Source organism: Microtus ochrogaster, chromosome 18, assembly GCF_000317375.1.
Source record: "Microtus ochrogaster isolate Prairie Vole_2 chromosome 18, MicOch1.0, whole genome shotgun sequence".
NCBI classification, from domain to species: domain Eukaryota; kingdom Metazoa; phylum Chordata; class Mammalia; order Rodentia; family Cricetidae; genus Microtus; species Microtus ochrogaster.
In genome coordinates, this window is record NC_022020.1 from 9,346,794 (window position 1) to 9,367,757 (window position 20,964).

At 41.8% G+C, this 20,964-nt stretch overlaps 1 protein-coding gene across 3 annotated transcripts; it reads right to left on the bottom strand.

Annotated features, from left to right (window-relative positions):
* Window positions 1-5,473: 5,473 nt before the first annotated feature.
* On the bottom strand, window positions 5,474-19,383 carry Aqp4 (aquaporin 4). 3 transcript variants are annotated; one of them, XM_005355790.3, is made up of 5 exons: window positions 19,294-19,383; window positions 15,614-16,028; window positions 14,031-14,195; window positions 13,455-13,535; window positions 5,474-9,656 (listed from the first exon to the last, which is right to left on the bottom strand). In XM_005355790.3, the coding sequence occupies exons 1-5, from the start codon at window positions 19,323-19,325 to the stop codon at window positions 9,378-9,380; spliced, it is 972 nt and encodes a 323-aa protein (XP_005355847.1). In that variant the 5' UTR covers window positions 19,326-19,383; the 3' UTR covers window positions 5,474-9,377. The 3 variants fall into 3 exon arrangements, with proteins under 3 accessions (XP_005355847.1, XP_013204822.1, XP_026639224.1); XM_013349368.2 differs by lacking the exon at window positions 19,294-19,383 and adding an exon at window positions 18,397-18,536; XM_026783423.1 differs by lacking the exon at window positions 19,294-19,383 and adding an exon at window positions 18,359-18,535.
* Between the last annotated feature and the right edge of the window lie 1,581 nt (window positions 19,384-20,964).

Consider the following 20,964-nt stretch of genomic DNA (forward strand, 5'->3'; position numbering starts at 1 on the left):
GGGAAGTTTTTGGCTTACTCTTGCGCACCAAAGAAAGTCCTGGCTTCTCAAAGTCCCCTGTAAAAAACACTTTGTAAGTTTAGCTAGCTTATCTGTGTGGAATTTGCTCTTGAGACTTTATTCTTCCTCCGAAGGCGATAGTGAGTGATTAGGTCGGGCACAACTGAAATGTTCCAGTATATTGTAATCTCAATTGATATAAAAATCAAAGGCATGAAAAATATAGACAATGAAAGTTGGAGTTACTGGAACCAGAATGTTCCTCAGCTAATAGTCTTCAGAGGGCAGTGGCCTGGAGCAGGGAGGTGCAGACAACTGCTTGGGTTAAAATCTCCCTTCTGTCCCCTGGTAGTTCAGTGACTGAACACTTTGATTGACTTTCTTAAACTTCACCTCCTTGTATCTGCTTAATGCAACAGCTACCCTGTAAGGTTTCTATAAGGGTGGGGAATTGGGGAAGTCACATATTGAGTGCACAGTGAGTGCTCAACCACTATTGTTATGGACCTGTAGAAGCATTTAACAGTAGCTATAATTAATTCCCATCTTTAGCCACATCAGGACCTACCAAGCTCTATCTTAAATAGCAATTTTGATGATATTTTCTCAAAGAAAAAAAAACTCAATTTTCTAAATTTTCCAAAGTATAAGTAAATCCTCCATAGCAGCAGCTTATTCCTTTGTGCAAAACCTTCTCTAAGATCCATAATTTTCCTGATTATCAGTATTAATTTATTGCTCTATGGTTATATGGTAAAATAGGGGCTCCCCTTGCACTACTTGCATACATGATACCTACACACATTCATGCACACATATGTGTGTGTGCCTGTCGTTGAAGGCTATATAACTGTTGAGAGACTGGGTTGGTGTGATTATGAGAGAGCTGTATTAGGTGCAGGAGAATCATGCAGATGGTTGGAATTGAGGAGTAGGTTCCAGATTTGGATTTTCTGCTATGTGTAGTGTGAGGTAATTTGTTTATTTCCTGAAACACTAGTTTTCTTTATCTTTGGAGATTAAAATGATAGTGATGCTTACCTTATAATGAGTCCTGAGATAAAATGATTAAAAATTATATATATATATATATATATATATATATACACACACACACACACACACACACACACACATACTATAACCACATGTTTTTATAGTTGCTAATTATTCTAGATTTTTTCTTTGTCTTCCTTTGCCTTGGACAATACTTTCACAAACTTGTACTCTTCTGTGATAAGTGGTCCCTTGCAAGAGGTAAAGAGTGTGGGCTAATATTTCCCTTTCTTCACACAGATGCCCTTAGATCATAGTGTTTCTTCTCTTCATCCACGCATGCATCTATGCATGCATCCATCCATGCATGTGTGTATCTGGTCACCCATTCCTTTTATATTTCATGAGCACTAGCCATTTTCTATGTCCATGATACATAAAAATACTGTTAACATGGATATCATGATTTTTCAGAGACCAGAACACATGAATGTGTAAGAACACAATTCAGTTTTTTAAGTCTTTTGTGTCTTCTTAAAACCCAGACAACAACCTCTATCATCTTCATAGTCCTCCTATATACAAATGATAAACAGGTTGATAAAGAAATTGGAGAATCAGCACCCTTTAAATAGCCTCAAATAATAGAAAATATCTTGGTGTAACTCTAGCTAAGTAAGTGAAAGACCAGTATGACAAGAACTTCAAGTCTTTGAAGAAAGAAATTGAGGAAGAGATCAAAACAAACAAACAAACAAACAAACAAAACTCTTCCATGCTCTTGGGTTGGTAGGATCAACATAGTAAAATTGGCTATCTTATCAAAGGCATTCTATAGATTCATTGCAATCCCCATTAAAATACACAATTCTTTATAGACCTTGAAAGAATAATACTCAACTTCATATGGAAAAACAAAAAATCCAGAATAGCTCAAATAATCCTATATAATAAAAGAACTTCAGGAGGTATCACCATCCCTGATTTCAAGCTCTATTATAGAGCTATAGTAATAAAAACCATATGGTATTGGCAGAAAAACAAATAAGTAGATCAGTGGAATTGAATCAAAGACCCCGATGTAAATCCACACACCTATGGATTTCTGATTTCAGACAAAATGCCAAAATTATACAATGGGAAAAAGAAAACACCTTCAATAAATTGTACAGGTCTAACTGGACATCAGCATGAAGAAGAATGCAAATTGATCTATATTTACCACCCTGCACAAAACTCAAGTCCAAGTGGATCAAAGACCTCAACAAAAATCCAGTTACACTGAACCTGGTAGAAGAGAAAGTGGGAAATAACATCAAATATATTGATATTATTCTCTGAAGAGAACACCAATAGCATAGGCACTGAGAAAGAGAATTAATAAATGGGACCTCATAAAATTGAAAAGTTTCTGTAAGGCAAAGGACATTGTCAGTAGGTCAAAATGGCAGCCTACAGAATGGGAAGAGATCTTCACCAACCCCACATTTGACAGAGAGCTTATTTCCAAAATATATAAAGAACCCACGAACTAGATATGAACAAGCCAAATAATCCAATTAAAAATGTGGTACAGATCTAAACAGAATTTTCAACAAAAGAATCTCAAAAGGTAGAGAAACACTTAAGGAGATCTTCAATATCCTTAGCCATCAGGGATACAGAAATCAAAATGACTCTGAGATTCCATCTTACACCTCCCAGAATGGCTAAGATCAAAACCACAATGGACAGCTCATGCTGGAGAGGATTTGGAACAAGGGAAATGCTCCTCCATTGTCAGTAGGAGTGTAAACTTGTATAGTCACTTTGGAAGTCAGTGTGGCAGTTCCTCAGAAATCTGGAAATCAACTTAACACAAAACCCGGCTATATCACTCTTGGGCATATATCTAAAGGATGCTCAATCATACCACAAGAACACTTGCTCAACTATGTTCATAGCAGCATTATTCATAATAGCCAGAGCCTGGAAGCAACCTAGCTGTCCCTCAACTGAAGAATGGTTAAAGACAATGTGGTATATTTCCACAATGAGTACTAAAAAGGAACGACACCATGAAATTTGCAGGCAAATGAATGGAACTATAAAAAGAATCATCCTAGTGAGGTAACCCAGACTGAGAAAGACGAACACAGTATGTACTCACTTATAAGTGGATATCAGATGTAAAATAAAGGATAACTATGCAACAGTCCACAGACTCAGAGAGGTTACATAACAAGGAGGGTTCACTGGGGACACCCAGATCTCCCTGGGAAGAAAAAATAAAAATTTCATGAGTGGATTGAGGTCAGGTAGGGATAGGAACATGAGTAATCAGATGGGGGAAGATATGAAGGGGTGAAGTGCTGAGGGGATTGCTGGGGGTGTATTTCAGGTTGGGTGGATGCCTGACATAGGGGGATCTCCTAAGAGTGTACAGGGAGGACCCCAGCTTAGACTCCTTGCAATAATTGATTAGTAGCCTGAACTGGCTGTCACCTGTAACCAGATTGATGCCTGGCCCAATTTTCATCAGAGGGGTGTTACCCAGCAGCTGATGGAGGCAGATGCAGATCCACAGTTAAACATTAGGCCAAGCTTGGGGAATCCTGCTGTAGAGAGAGAGATTGTAGGAGCCAGAGGGGTCAAGGACATCCCAAGAAAACCCACAGAAATCAACTAACCTTGGCTCGTAGGAGCTCACAGAGACTGACCCGACAACCAGGGAGACTGCATAGGACTGACCTAGACCCTCTGCACGTGTTACAATTGTGTAGCTTGGCTCTCTTGTGGTATTCCTAATAGAAGGAACAGGGGCTGTCTCTGACTCATTTACTAGCTTTTGGGATATTACTCCCCATACTGGGCTGCCTTGTCCAGCCTTAATATGTGGCGAGTTGCTTTGTCTAACTATAACTTGATATGCTATGTTTTGTTTACACTCATGGGAGACCTGCCCATTCCTGGATGCAGACAGAAGAGGAAAGGTTTGGGGAGTGGAAGGGAAGATAAGGGATGGGGGGAGACCAGGGTGAGAGGATAGCAGAGGCCGTGGTCAGGATATAAAATAAACAAAACAACAAAAAAACAAAGACAAGGAAGAAGTGTGAAAATTAAAAAAAAATGGTAAGAATTAGTTCAGGTGACATACAGATTTGGAAATTTCCCAAACCAAATAATCATCAAAAAGTAGACATTTCTACCTTAAGCTTTCCATGTTTGTTAAAATACTTTGCTTGCTGAAGTGTTTAACTGACTAAATCTCATCTAACATCTGGCCATTGCACAAACACAGCAATGAAAACATGTCTCGTTGCCTCCGCATTGGGTATACATTTTAGAAATCCAATTAGTGTTGCATACTCTGTGTGAATTTTTCTTTTCTTGTGTTTGAACTAATTTTGAGCTCCTACTTGGAATTATAAGAATTCAAATATTTAGTGCCCACATCTCAGCAGCACAAAGAAACCATGATAAAGAACAAAGCTTTGTGGCATTTTCTCATGTTTCTAAGACACTCTTTAATTGCTTTGTCCTTGCAGCGAGCCCTCATCCAGTGGGTGTCAAGCCTCTTGCAGCACAGGGATGAGAGTGGGGAAAGAGAAACATACAGGATAAATAAGACACATTAATAGCCATTAAGGAGTTTAGAATCTAGTGGAGGAGACAGGCACCTAAACAAACCATTTCACCATAATATGACGGATGCTTTGAGAGATACATATTCATCTCTCTCCTAAGGATCGTGATTCCCCCAACCTTGTAAGGAAGGTCTATAACTGCTAAAAATTGGGAAGTCCTTTAAACCAAGAATGGGGGTGGGGCAAATAAGAACTTACTGAGCCTATGTTATCCATCTGGGTGGACAGGGGTAGCCAAACACTCTGAAGGTAGACCATCTATGCAGCAGTGCCAGTCAGGTGTTGGAGTTTGGACTCACTGTGATGATAGCTGTTAACACTGTCATCTATTTTGTAGATGTGGACATTATGAAAGAAGCCTAAGAAAACCCAATCTTCACTGTTTGCAGTCAGGGACAACTGAAGTATAAACTATACAGGCTTTCAGAAAATACAAATGAACTTATGGCATCTGCCACCATTGGCGTAGATTATAATCAAATATCAATGACCCCTGCATTTTAATGGAAGTGCAAATACTGCAACTGAATTTTAAAACATTATCAAATATACAGTTTACTTTAAAAAACATTAAGGATTTATTTGTGCGAGTCTAGTAATATTAGATATGCCACTAGCTCCTATGGTGCAATGGTTAACACTCTGGACTCTGAATCCAGAGGATCTGAGTTCTTATCTTGGTGGAACCTGTTCCTTGAAGAAGAGAACTGGTCAGTCATCCTTCTCAACTCAGACCATGAATCCCAGTATAAACGGTATAAACGGGCTGCCCATGCATGCTTCAGCAGTGACGGGGCATGTTTCACTTCACCTTTAGTAACATGACATGCAACATAAGACATGGAGCCCAGTCACGCTGCTAAGACTTTTAATAGACTTTTTCAAATATTAGACATTACAGTTTAAATCTCTCTAGCATTAACTTTAATGTTGGAATAACATTCAGTTAATAAATTATTATGAATATAACCATACATTTATTTTATCTTCTTTAGTTCATCATGAGTTACAAGTTTATTGTGATTTGGGTCATAAAATAACAAATAATTGTTTATATGTTTCCATAAATTGTGTGTTTGCTTAATCAACCCTGAAAAGGCTTTAGGAATACATTACAATAGGATATATAACTTAGGTTTATTTTTTAGCTCTTTATTATTTACTTAAAAGGGTAACTGTGTAACTGCTCTTAAATATAGTGTTCACGGCATTGTTCTAGAACATGTTGGTTGTGTATTTTCATAGCTATGGGAAATTATTTGCAAAAAGTGAGTATTCACAGTTTTTGATTTTTGAGGTTAAAGTCTAACATTTATTTCTGAGAATTACAATTTTCAAAGGTTTGTGTTATTAGGGTTTTCTGAAAAGCAATGAAGTTTAGACATGAGCTCAGAAAATTTGAGGTAAAGAAAGTGAGTTTTGTTATTAATATAGTAACCATGCTTTCCTAATAATTTCCACTCTGTGAGTTTACTGGGGGAAGATGTTACTACTTTCAGGTTCCAAATGTTCCAAATTTACATATCTTGTAGTCTCATCATAAGAACTATTTGTAGTTTTTTTACTAAGTAGTCTATTCAGTTGCCAAAGAGACAGTGTCTCTGTCACATTGTGACATCTGGGGAAGGTGTCGGCGAGTTGCAGCGAAGGGCCATGCAAGGATTAGTGCCAGCATTTTGATCTGTTATGCAGTTTTGGAATTTTGCTCCCACAATGAGGTTAGATCAGTACACACATTGCCTGGATTCATCTAGAAGAGTTGTGCTTTTTGGAATTGACCGCTAGTAAATCAGTTTATTTATATCATGCACGTTTTCCAGAGATTTCCAGTCTCCTTATGAAATTTAACTAAGAGGAGCTCTGGCCAGCAGTGTCCATGAGCTGTGGTAGGACACCCCTCCAATGTTTGAAGAAAAGGATTTATGAGTGGCGTCACATGACAAAAATAATTAAAATTACCAATGGTTTAGGTTCCAGAAAAGGCTTCTTAGCAGTGTAAAAAGTTAGGAGTTTTGGAAGAAAATGAAAACACACATTGAAAATCTGAGCCCTACATTTTTAAAATCCCCCCAAATCTTAAAGGAAACGATTCCCTTCTTTACTGTTTTGACAGACTATGCACATTTTCATTGTATGGACCACCTTGAAATTTGGGGGGTGTCTGTTCTCTTCCCGAGGGAACACAGTTGGCATTGTTCCGTGGCTCGTATGAATCTTTTATGTCTTTCCGGTTTCTCGGTTCTGATCTCTGCGCTGTTTCAGTCACGGGCTGTCTCTGGGGAACAGCACTGTGCTGTTCAGCAGTACGCACTTCATTAATAAGAAGGGATTAAAGGAAAAAGCCCTGATCTCCTAATACACTGGATAATTTGGTGCCACCCACAAGGCAATAGACCCCTGCTGCAAAGATGTCATTAGAAAGGTACAATTTCATTACTTTTTTACTGGCAGAGCCTTGAGTGAAATACAAGACATTTTGTCTCCTATGCAAAGATAAAGAGTGCTGGAGCCCTTCCCCTCTGTTCTTAAACACTAGATTGTAAGAACACGCTCTTTGTTTTCACGTCCATGTTGCTTTCCCTTGATGATACGAGAAATTATACTTTTATTAAATATTGAGCAAAATTAAAAATTAGAAAAGATTATTGATAATCTTAAATGAGAGTCATATATTCTTATCGAATAACATGCTTGTTTTGATTACCTACTGTGTGCCTGGCACTATGCCAGTTGCTAAAAATCAAAGCACAAAGCCAGAATTCACTGCTTTTCAGTCCCTACCATGTTGAACGCGGTCACTGGATATGAGTGTTAAAGGCGTCTGCACAAAGTAAGCTGCGGCACACAGAAACAGCCACAGGCCAGGGTTTTGAAAGGGGGACCAGACATCTGCTCAGCTATCCTGCCAACGAAGTTGACATGTTTGTTGATGGTTGATACCACCTCCTGAACTGAAGCACCCTGACCTTTAAGCCTATGTGTCATATTGTGAAGACACTTGAAATAATGCGCACGACCCACCCCTGGGAGGTTTATGCCCTGGTTCTGTGAGTGCCACTCGGTTATGGAGGAACCTCTGTCTCTGGTGTAGTATATTCGACGCCCCACAAAGGGAGCTTGTGCTTCCAGCATCTACCGTAGAGGATGCCGGTGGCACTGAGAGGCATCCGCTAGGGTCGTGGCTGTCTGGGAAGTTGCACATCAGTTTTCTAGCACCGAAGAGAATCAGCTTTAATAGTGGTCCTTTATCTCACTGCCACAGACACAAAACTGCCATTAACAATGAGAAGTCACACAGTCGGAACTGTTCTTGGGAGAAGAAAGCCCTCGATTATCAGCCATTTGCTAGCTGGCTAGTCCTCACAGAGATGGGTCTTCTCTCTCCCACTACTAACTTTTGTTAAGAGAAACTGACATTTGCAGTGCATTGTCTAAGGTAAGTGCTAGACTAGATAGTTTTAATGGAAGAAACTGGGGTTTCCACAGTGTTCTGTTGGCAGAAGGCAAAACAGTATGGGAAGACCAAACAATTTTAACAGATAAACCAGACAGTGGGGTAAATACTTTAAAAACACTTAGTTCTATGTGCACTAGGAAAAATGGGTCACATGTTACACTTGAAACAGATTGTCTCCTTACCTTTTAATTAGACAACCGTGTTGTGCCTTCTCTGCCACGTATTTTGGCTCACTCTAAGTATTAATACACTCACAGTGAAGCTCATCAGCAGATGTTGAGGGAAGAGAGGCGGCGTTAGAAGTTGGGATGGGCAGGACCAGTTTACACCTTCTAGAATAAGCAGGGCTTAGATACCAACAGAGAGTCAGGACACAGCTAGTAAAGACTTGTCAAAAATGTCTCAGCTAATGCTTCATTATAGATAACAGCATGACAAATTCCCCAGTTTTGCCAATAAATTTTAAAAAGTAAATGAAGCAGTTGAAAGCTCAGGTGGTTAGCTTGTGTGGCACATTTCAGGACGAGCACTGAAAACAGATCAGTCATTTGCTAACAGGGATAGAGACTCCCCTTTCCTCTGCCATCATATTCCATGGGTCTGTCTATCCTGAACCTCAGTGGATGTCCCATGTATATATTCCATTAGATGGAGCTAACACGTGGACACAAATTAATATTCTTTCCAAATTTCGTAATTTTAGCCCTATAGTTTCTTGGGAGTTGAGGAGGAAGAAGGATTATAATGAACTTAGATTGGGATCTGCCAGTCAGATATTTGTCATATAAATACTAATGGCTTATCAGCAATGACCCCGGCTACTGTTTTCCTCCGAGGTAGTTATAAATAAGGGATGGATCATGAAATAACTTACTACATTTCTTTGTTTGAATGAGTAAGGCACTGTGACATACTGCATTTTGTCATTATTAAGTCATGCCAGTGAAGTCAATATTCAGGTGAGGATTGACAATACCAGCTTCCTCATAGAGGCGCCCACATGCTCTGTAAGGCAAGACTTGGCCGAATCTTTGTACGCATTTTCTGTTGTTATTAATGAAGGGAACTTTGGGGGATACTTTAAAAAATATTTCCTTTTTTAACATTTCATATTCATTATAGGTTTCTTCTTCCCCCCATTGATAATAGTAAACTATGTGTTGTTCAAACTGAGTGATAAGACATGAAACAAGGAACCTCGGGTGGCTCATTTATAACAAATCTGTTTCCTTGATGGGTGGCAGGACATCTGAGGTCAACTCTAAGGAGTCTCTCCTGCTTTCAGTGCTGTGTTCTAGTCATACCGAAGACAATACCTCTCCAGACGGGTCTTTCCCCTTCTTCTCTTCCCCACGGTCAATGTCAATGACGTGCACCAGCCCGGGTTTCAGAATCAGGTCCTCCGTCTCCACTTGACTCCTGTTGTCCTCCACCTCCATGTAGCTTCCTTTGGTCTGCTGTGCAGCTTTGCTGAAGGCTTCCTTAAGGCGCCGTTTGAGCTCCACATCAGGGCAGAAGACATACTCGTAAAGGGCACCCGCGAGCACAGCGCCTATCATTGGTCCAACCCAGTATATCTGGGGAAAGATGGGAGAGGAGAGACAATGAGTAGAGGAGGGTGAAAAGTGGTCTCACTGGACAGCTTGTGAGTACACAGTTTAACTGACTTAATCAAGTCAGCAACTGCGTCACACACACACACACACACACACACACACACACACACACACACACACGAGATGGATCTGAAAATAAATGATAAAATATACCAAGTCTACATCAACGATCAAAGATCCATAAATTATTAAAGAGCATTTGAACATAAAATAAGAAAGAATAATGTCTTCTATCTTCTTTATTTTAATATTGTATTTTAAATGTTCTGATTATTATTGATATTATTGGAGACAAGGTCTAGCTTAGGCTGTTTTTAAGACTCATTGCATAACTCAGGATAGCCTTGAACTCACATTCCTCCACTGTCAGCATCATGAGTGTTTAAAATATTGGTGGGTACCATCACATCAGGCTTATCAACTTTATGATAAATCTTAACATGAAATAACTCTGCTCTGGTGGCTCTACAACTTAAGCAGACTCTACTGGTAATTCCTTCAAATAAAAAGAAAAAAAAAAGTTTTTGCAGCATGTTTCTCTTATGTATTCTGTAGTAGCCTCTTACCTTGATTGTCTGTATAATCATGCATTTTAATCATTTAAGGTGTTTGCTATTCAGTATGCATAATGAATACAGCTCACTCCTCACTACTTAGCAGTGTGAGTGCTTAGATCAGGGATAGTTTCCACTTAGAGGCAAGGTCTTTTGTACCCACATAGCTGAGGCTGATGGCCTTGAACTGCTAAACCCGCAGTGTCTTCCTCTGGAGTGCTGGGATTACAGGCATGTGCTACCAAGCCCAGTGTGTGGCCATGCTGGGTAAGCACTTCACCAATTAGATTATACCACCAGTGACTTCTGTGTTTTACTTTCTTTATCTGCAAAGCAGGGCTAATATATATATATTTCACATGGCTGTGATGACTAAATGGAATGCCACTTAGCAGTTTTGTTAGGTTTCTACTTCTTAGACAATTTAAAACCGTGTGCAACTAACTTGGCTGTTAATTAGTTTCCTTAAATTAGTTTCTCTTTAAAGTTTGATGTCTTCGCTGTAGAGGAAATGCTAGAGTTCATGCATCTTTCTCACTGGAGAGTGTTTCCCCTCCGATAGTGCTGCAGTGTAGATCTGTTCATGTGGTGGCTAGACTAGGGTTAGTGAGTGGTTCTACAGAGGTCAGTAACAGCATGTTTGATTACTCAGTAATGCACCTAGAATGAGCCAGCTCTCATCTGGTTAGGCTGGGACGTGTGCTGTAGAGCACTCTGGAGAGTGTTAGGCGTTCATCCAATAGAGTCATTTGGGACCACGCCCCAGTTTACTGAGCACTCTAACGGACTGTATAGAGCACTTTTTTCATCTCATTAATAACCTTTGATACAGATATTATTAAAATATACATTCTTATGCATTGGAAAGTTGACAGTTGCAGATGTTACAAGCTTACTTAAGATAGCATACTTAAGTGATTGAGTTGAGCTGTCTAGTTTACTTGTCTTTAGAACACCCTTTTACCAACTTACTGTTTGTTCTCTTATCTGAAAAGAATAACTATGTCTCGCTTAAAACACCATCTGGAAATTAGCTGTACTTGGTATCTTTACTGTACAGCCTAAAGGAGAGCCAGGCTTCCCACCGAAGCTGAGCACATGTCCTTAACAGGGAAGTAGCTGGAGAGTCGCTGGACCAGCCAAACTCCTTATCTTGAACATGAAAGAGCCCAAAGGAGAGTTTATCTTCCCTGTGCCCTTTCAAAGGAGAAACAAGAGCCCTCCTCTAAATGCCTTTGCTCTCTGTTCCCTTGGTAAGATCTCATTAGATCGGTGCTACTTCACAGGCCTCAAGTCCCACAAGGAGAACAGCCTCAGCAAACAATCACTACCCTTTCCATAACACTCCGGAGGAGACAGCAGGCTCTGTGTCCTCAAAGATAAATCTGGGTGACAAATTGCTATTCCCACACAGAGTTCTGTAACTTTAAAGTACTTTTTGATTTTTATGTGTAACTTTAAAGTACTTTTTGATTTTTATGAATAATTTTATTGATGAAAACAGAAAAACACATAAACTACATAAAAGTGTTTTAAAAAACTTCCTAAATTGTTATTATATTACCTAATTAAAACCCACCCATTTATTGTACAATCTATAAACTTATCATTAAATTTTTCCACTTTGGGAATAAGGAAATTGCCCAATGGGTAAAGTGAGTCCATGCAAGTGTGAGGATGTAAATTCCAGTCCTTGAGACCCACATAAAATCCAGACACCATAGTGCATGGCTGTAATTGCTGTGTTCCTATAGGAGGATAGGATACAGCAAGCAGAGGTAAGAGAATCCCCAGGGCCAGCTGGCCTGGTGATCAATGGTGAACTAGAGACCCTGTTGTGAACAAGGTAAAAAATAGGAACTGATACCCAAGGTTGTCCTCTGATATCTAGATACCCCGGCATGTGTGTGTCTATACTTACACATATGAGCACACACACACACACACACACACACACACACACACACACACACACTCCTCAACATATATCACACACAATATGTCTCAATAACTTAGTACACGTTTTGTATAAAGGAGTTTATACAGTCACGGTGTGATATTTTCCTCCTTTGCTGAGCCATGTCATCCTTGAGTTCCCAAAGCCACTGTAGCCACATGCATAAGATCAAAGCACAAACAACAGATTGTTACAGTCATAATTTTAAAAATGTGAAATCACATTCACAATATGTGAATGGCAGTAAAAGTTAGTCTCTTTTCAAGCTTGCATATATATGTTTTACTCTTGTACTTTGTAGGTTATTTAAGTTAATGATGAGTGGCATAGACAATTGTCTATGATTTAAAGGATATAAATTCTCTTGTTGACAGAAACAATTGAAACAGTAATGATTATGTCTCTCACTACTCCCGGCCCAGATTGACAGGAAGGTTCGTCCTGAGATTAAAAAGTGCACCTTCCTGGCACTCATTTGTTTTTCTGGCTACAGCTGTGGTGACAGTGGCATAAACATCTGCATCATTTATTTGGTACCAACCACAGTTCACTAGCTTCCAGCCCATGTGCTATGAATTATGCTCTGCTTATGCAAACTAGGATCTTAAATACCTTTGTCATAGGCAGTACTTTAAAGTAGTTCTTTCTCTCTTTTTAAAACAATAACGTTGCTTTCTGTTGTTGCTAGGAAGCCTTTCTTTCAATGATTTTAACACTAATATTCAGCACACGTTTATCATTTAAATTTATTCTACATAGGAAACCCTATGTACAAGCATTCTGCTGCTATCTGTCAGATACATGTCTAGACTAATGCTTCAAGAAAACCCAGCTCTAGCCGGGCGGTGGTGGCGCACGCCTTTAATCCCAGCACTCAGGAGGCAGAGGCAGGTGGATCTCTGTGAGTTCGAGGCCAGCCTGGTCTACAAGAGCTAGTGCCAGGAAAGGCTCCAAAACCACAGAGAAACCCTGTCTCGAAAAACCAAAAAAAAAAAAAAAAAAAAGAAAACCCAACTCTCAGTGAAAACCTAGAACAGAAGGCTATGAGGTCTTTTGTAGCAGGATTCTGCTAGACTGTTTTACTCCCTGTGACAGATGCAATAATAACTGGAGAGTTGGGCGGCTGGGGGAGGGGAAGCAACAGAAACTAGTGCACGAATTTAGCCCAAAGTACAAAAAGAGAGAGTCTTGTGGACGATTGTTTCTAACTTCAGTAAGATGGGACTTATCAATTTAGTAGTTAGTTACCCAGTGGTTTTCCCAGTTTCCCATGATAACGGCAGGTCCAAAGGATCGGGCTGGGTTCATGCTGGCCCCGGTATAATTGATCTGCAGAGAAAAAGAACAAAACCTCAGACATTTTGGAAATAGAACTGTTAACAGGGGCCATTTGCTGTAACTGGCTGCTGTCTCTTCAGAGGAGCACTGACATTTAGCCACTTTGTAGTTGTCATGGTCCCTTCACATCGACAGATATGGCTGGATCTGAATGAGCTCTATATTGTATGGCACAAGCAGTATGGTACATGGGTATGTCCCGCTAGTTGGAAGACTGTTTAACATGTATCTATTAAAATGATAACACTGAAATAAACAGCACTCCTGAAATAATGCAAACGTTGCAGTGGTTTTGTACTGGCCAGGTCACTGGTTACTGGTAAAAGCTGCAGAGGGATGGATGGTCACAGGAAACAGTACAATGTTCCCAGCTGCTTAATACTAAAAACAATCAAAGAGAGATTCAACTGCAAACAGCATCTTCAGGCCTGCTTCAGGGTGAGGCTAAATGAGACGATCAATTATTCAAATGGACTTAAAACTTACTGCAAACAAATGTCCAATTGCGACGGAGAATCCAATTGCTAAAGCTATTGAACCGGTGACATCAGTCCGTTTGGAATCACAGCTGGCGAAAATAGTGAACACCAACTGGAATGTGATTATCAACTCCACCAGGAGCCCGTGGCCAGCAGTAAGGTTTCCATGAACCTGGAGAGAGAGAGAAAGATACTCCATCAAAACTGAATCAAGAGTCTAGTTCTAAGCAATGAAACGGTTTGAAGGGTGTATTTTTTTTTTTTTGGCATGGCAAGTGATGGTTAACTTGAGTCTTCTGCCAACCCCAGGTTGAAATTTCCATCCTTTCACCTCCTAGAATGAAGGAATTAATTTACACTCATTTTGGACCATTGTAGATAATTACTTTAACAGTGACTGAGTTTTTACTAAATGTTGTATTTAGCAACACAAGCAAAATGTGTTACTGCTGCACTTAGAGTGTAAAGGATTTTCTTCAGAGATTTATAATATTACGAGGCAATTATTAGACCCATAGATTAGGTTTAGATTAGCTCCTGGGTATCTCAACTAAAACACGAGTTTAAAGCCAGACTGGTGCTGAGCTACCCAGTAATCCCGCCCACTCATGAAGAGCAAGGTGAAGATCAATGACTGTGGGCTCCCCCACCTTTAATTTTGAGACAGGGGTTTCTCTGTGTATCCCCGGCTGTCGGAACTTACTTTGTAGATCAGAATGGATTTAAACTCAGAGATCTGCCTGCTTCTGCCTACTGAGTGCTGAGATTAAAGGCCTGTCACTTTACACAGATCATCTAAAGTCCCCGACATGAAAAGCAACAAATTCTTGTCCCTGCTAAGAAACAAATAATTGTAAGGCCTTATGATAAAATACAGTCAAGCCAGTCACGCTGATTTACACCTGTAATCCCAGCACATAGAGGGCCCAGACGGGAGGATTGCTGCAAGTTCAAGGCCAGCCTGAGCTAGAGAATGAATGTGAGAGCCTGCCTCAAAAAAAAAACCAAAAAACAAAAAACAAAAAACATACTCATGTCGTTACGTCGTTACTGTGGTGAGAGAAACAAAGCATGCTGAGATCTTTTTAATCATGTTTAAGTCACTAAATAGTAAACAATGATGTCCTCTCAGTGCCTTTCCTCTGTTTAAACTGGGTTTCACTGTATGATCCAAGGTGGCTTTGACTCCTGATCCTCCTGCCTTAACCTTCCAAGGGCTGGGATTATAGGCAACCCTCATGCCTGGCTCTTTTGTGTGTATTTTAAAAACTACTATAATAAGTTTCCACTTTTTTTTTAAAAAGATGATTTTCTATGTAGTCCAGACTGGCTTTATACTCGATACATAGATGAGGACAACCTCAAACCTCTGGTTCTGCCTTTACTTCCCATGTGTTGGTATTGTAGATGTACGCCACTGTACCCCAGGACCTACATGCCAGGCAAGCTGACCACCAACTGAGCTACATCCCTCGCTCCTTGATCAGGCTGTGTTGTGTTTGCCTCTCACGTCCTTGAGCCAGCTTGGAGCATAGTTTGTAAGCATCCTGGTATCCTAACATAGAAATAAGCACACATAAGAGTTCTTACCGTGGTGACTCCCAAGCCTCCCACCACGTTGGGAGGTGTGACCAGGTAGAGGATTCCGGCTCCAATGATGGCCCCCAGGCACTGTGCAGCAATGTAGAAGACCGACTTGGCAATACTGATCTTCCTCGTGCATACCATGGCCACTGTCACAGCGGGGTTGATGTGGCCACCACTGATGTGGCCAAAGCACTGCACCATGGTAGCAATGCTGAGTCCAAAGCAAAGGGAGATGAGGACCATGTCCACAGGTAAGGGGTTCTCTGACCCGCCCCAGTTGATGGTGGATCCCAGGCTGAGCAAGACGAAGATAAGCATGGCGAAAAATTCTGCTGCGACCGCCTTCCAGAAAGCTTGAGTCCAGACCCCTTTGAAAGCCACCATGATCCTCTCTCTACTGCAAGAATGTCCACACTTACTGGAAAGAGGAACACAATAAGAATCAGCAGCCACCAACCTAACTTAGCTTTCCAGCCAGAAGGGGCATTGAAACTTGTCGGAGGGGGTCAGGCCTTTAGTCTTGCAGGCTGGGGATGGGTTGTTGAACATCCTTTGCAAACCAAGACAGAATGCTTCTGGAAGTCTCCCTAGTTAGTAGCCAAGAGGTTGCTCTTCTGATCTCCTTCTAGTTCCTATTCACTGGGCTGCAACCCCAGCTGACCCTAGAAAGGACACTGTCTCAACCAAGTTCCTTAAGAGTTTAAGAATAAAATACATTTAACTGGGAGTTATTTCCCTTAGGCAAGCTTTAAAGCATATACTTTCCCTGTGTCTTTTGTTTTGAACAGAAAGCATTTGAAGTGGAGGGAGTTTGCTAGAGAGATGACTCAGCATATAAGAATACTAGCTATTTTTCCAGAGGACCTCTGTTGGTTCCCAGCACCCACACAGTGGCAATCTACCACGGGTGATTCCACTTCCGGAGGCCCCAGAGCCCTTTCCAACCATCTATGGGCACTGCACCCAGGTGGTGCACAGTCACACCTGCAGGCAAACCACTCATCACACACATAAATAACTCAATTGAAGAAGAGGGAGAGCGCTCGGTCTTGGACTGATTTCGCAGCGCCTGTTATGCATCTCTGCAGTATCTGCTGCCCACTGCAAGAGGATGCTCCTATGACCAAGGATGAAAGCATCCAGAGAGTAGGGGTGTGGGAATATGGGGAGAGTTCCATAAGATGACAACGTGGGTGGATGTGATCCTATTTTATTATTTTATTTTATTTCTGAAGAATAAAGAAAAATACCCTTCTGAAGAAGAAGGAAAAACATACCGTACAAAGGCAGATCTTTTCCAGTTTTGCATCTTGTAGCTTCACAAAGGCATTTTGAAAGTGGATTTATAGAGCCCTGTACCCACTCCTTCCCTCAAGAGCATGTGGATTTGGAGCTGGGACTGTGCAACTGTCTTTTGGGAAGGTAAAAGTCGTGGAGGGCTTCCTATACTGGTGTGGGCCCTGGGGACAGGCAGGGACTCAGCTGGTACAGGGGCACTCCCTGCTGTTGCCCTGGGCAAGAAGGTGGAAAACTCCAGGTGGCAGTGGCTTGGGAGCCAGTGGGGCCCCAGCCCTTGGGCAGATCTGGGCTTGTAGCACTGGGACCTCACAATCTCATTCCCCAGTGGCGAGCCTGAGAGACTCTGGAAGGGCAGGCTGTGGGCACTCCAGGCTGGTGCCAGGCTCCCATTTGGACCGACAGAAGTAGCTGTCAGAGGGGTCAGGTACCAGAGGGGAGCCTCAAAAGGGTTTGAGAAGCAGAATAGTGCCTCCTAGGAACACCTCCAAATCTGGGAGCCTGGAGTTTGTAAGCCCCCCCCCCCCTGCAGTCTACCTGCCCTGAGGGTACAGAGCTTGCAAATTTAGCAAGAAAGAGGGGTCGTGTCAAGAAACAGTGCTGAGGCTCTGTGAGGAGGGCTAAGGTGCTTCTTGTTGAGGACTTCTCTCCCATGGGCTAGAGAAGCATTATCAGCATCCTCTTGAGGAGCTTGTGGAGGTGCGGAGGGGAGCAGGAGGTGAGGAAGCAGCTGGGAATGAGGCCAGGAAATGAGAGACGCCAAAACAGCCTTTGGGAAGGGAGTCACTTTGCTCTTGCCATGCCCCTTCCTTACCATCTTTAGATCTTCCGAGTTCAAAAGGGTGGGGTTGGAAGACACCCAAGCAACTGCTTATTTTGACCAGAAATTGGAAGGGCAGTCACCCCAGTCACCTCCTTACCTAGGCCATTCATTTTTGTCTCTCATAAGACAGATCGGCAGCGTTTAGCATGGTAGACTATGTAGAGGGCTGGCTGGAAAACCAAGGGCTCAAGAATCGCATAACCTCCCACACATATTGTGAGGTTCTTATCTTTTGAACATCACTTATTGGTCTAGAGAGCCTAGGTTCTGTATTGGTAGTAAGAAAGCCCCGGATGGCACAGACTGCGGAAGGCTTTCTTCACCTTTAAGACTTCTCCTTTGCTATTTGTTTGACTATGGGGCTTTCCTTCTGACTTGAAAAGGGAAAGCACGCTGTGTTCACGCTCACCTACCCAAGGGGGCAGCCAGCTCTACCCCAGATTGTCCCCTGCCCAAGTGAGTCCTCTGAGTAAATCATGCAATTATAAAGACCCCAGCTGGGAAAATGCATGATGTGTGTCTTAGGGGAGATAACAGAGATGTAAAAACAGCAGCTGGAATGGGGCAGAGAGGGCGCCCTGGGGGAGGCATGGGAAAGGTCCCCAAGAGGAAAAGCTCTGAGAACTCACATTGAAACAGGAGTGATGAGAGTCACTTCTGAACTCACCAGCAGCCCAGGTTGCAGCCAGGTGGCAGAGAGGCTATTACAGGCGCTGTCCTCTCCAGCCCGACACAGAGGAAAGAGACCAAGCAGGAAGTAAAGGGAGCTGGGTGGGCAGGGAGCAGGGCACCCAGGGGAGGCGGTCCTGGAAATGGCCAGCCTCTCCCCTTAACACCCCTTTGTCACCTCTCCCTGCTCATTTGCACACCTGTCCCCCTCTCCAGAGACCTAAGCAAGAAACTCAGTTGCTCTTTAAACTTCAAATTTTCATCAGAGAAATTGAAGAACAAAACAGCCAAGCCTGTGAACAGTAACTAGAAACCTTAAAATGGTTTTAGCCCCTTCTTTTTCTTGAAACCCACAAAAAATTTGATCCCCCAAAGCAGCCTCATCTAGCTGTGGACCTCAAAACTTCTAGCATCTATGTATCTTTCTGCCTTTGTGGGAATCTCCCCAGCATTGCCCATGGCTGCACCATCACCATCAACGTGGCCTGAAGTGTTTACATTCACAGGAAATGGACCAATATAATTTGTTCTTGCTGTTTTGATTTTTTTTCCCCCAGAACAAAGGGGGATTTGTTGATATGACCCGGGTGCAGTGAACCAGACACGTTCCACCCTAGCTGAATACACTGTCTCATCACTTCTGGACAGGTCCCGGGTGAGTAATTTTTCTAATGAAAATTATTACAGAGTAATTTCCCATGCTAAAAAGCATCCCCTTTCTTCTCCTTTCCCTCTGCTTCTCTTGTGCCTAAACTTAGTCCCAGGCTTCAAAGAACCCCCAACCTGTCCCGTTGTCGCTGTCTAGACTCTGTCTGAGAAGACACGGCTATCTGCAGTGAAAGAGTTTCAACTTGTAGCGCTCAGCATTGTTTCCTTAAAGCGAAGTAGAACTTACCCCCACCGCCTCGCTGCAGCTCTGTCACTCATGCCGTCCCTGGCCAGAGTGCAGCTCTCATTGCCTGCCCCTGGGCTCCAGTGAACTGGGAGTCAGATTACGGGCACTTGTCTGATTGGGTTTTTGGAGTGTAGGGGTGGAAAGATTCTGCACCATGTGGCAATCGCTAAGTTATATTTGAACTAGAAATCGTCTCTGTACCTGATCACTGGAGACACAGGCATTTCAGGGATGCAAAGCACTTGCTGACATATGTCTTTTGCTACTAATCTTTCCAAGTGAAGACTTCCCTGAGTGTTTATTTGGATTAATCTGATCACGAATAATTGGGGAGGATTTGCCTTGTAGCTTTCTTATTGAAACTGAACAACTAATAGAAAACAGGTTTGTATGACCCAGCAATTCGGATGAATTGGAAGTTAGACATTGTCTTTCGAGTGGCAAACAGCCAGTGAATTCTATTTGAAAAGTGTACGAAGATAATCATAACAAACAGCTGTAACTCCACTTACAGTGTCCACTTCCTGAGTTCAATAATAATAATTATTATTATAATAATTTCTCTGGATGAAGCAGCAGATTTTAAAAACACAGAGGTTAGAGAGGGACAGAATTATTAAGAACAGTAGAAAAAATTTAGTATTTGGAAACCTGGGAACAGGGCTGACGCTATACTTTGCTGTTCAAATTGAGTGCAGGACCCAGTGCTCAGAAATTACTCAGATTGTAAGATTGTCACAGCAGGGCGCTGAACAGAGTGTGGGTCCCCTTTACACGCATAGCTGCATGGTCGGTCATGAAGTTGTCCCCACCTGGCGTGCTGCAGAGGGCGTAGGAAACACCTACATGCCGATCAAATCATCTTTATGATTTTTTCCTTAGATAGACTCCAGGTGCGTAGAGAAGGAGTAATCTTAACCCCTAGTTTCTGAGTGTGTCTTGATAATTGATCAATGATGTCTAATCATTATAATGATTATCAGGAATACATTGCTCAATTCAGAAATTAAAACTGTGATAAATACCTGTGGACTTCTCTGATTTCTTCATTTTAGATTGTGTGTGTGTATCTCTATTTTTTTTTTTAGTATTCAGTATGATAAGAAAGCTATTTAGAAGTGAAAGACTCTTGCACTTTTACATTTTTTTGCCTAGGTGTCTGACTTGCTCGCTTGAGACGAGGCAACATGTACAAAGCTCTCAGCCCTCCTTGGGAAAGGGATTAAAGTTTTGAATGGGAATTCCAAAGGATCACTGTAATACTTTTTCCTCAGTAATCCTTAGGTAACAACGTTTGTATGGACTTCCTTCACAGTGCTGTCGTTCTGTGATGATTGTGAAACCTTTAAGACATTCTTGCTGAAGTCAGAATATTCTGGTGAGAGGGGAGGGAGAGTTTGCAGGAAATCACAAAGTCCCTTGGAAGCATTTCATACAGACTCTTGAGATTTACTGTTTAGATTTCAAAAAGCTGTGCATTTCCCCCACTAACTAAAACCCTTGACTTTCTGGGCAGATGACTAAGTGTGAGAAAATGGAGCCAGGGTACCTGAACTCAAGTAGTTCTGAAGGGTTTCATGCTCTGTGAAAACACCTTGCACTGAGATCCAAGACTTCACAGGGCTAAGTATTTCTTGGGGCTGTGGGTGCTGGGACGACTGTGGGTTCCCT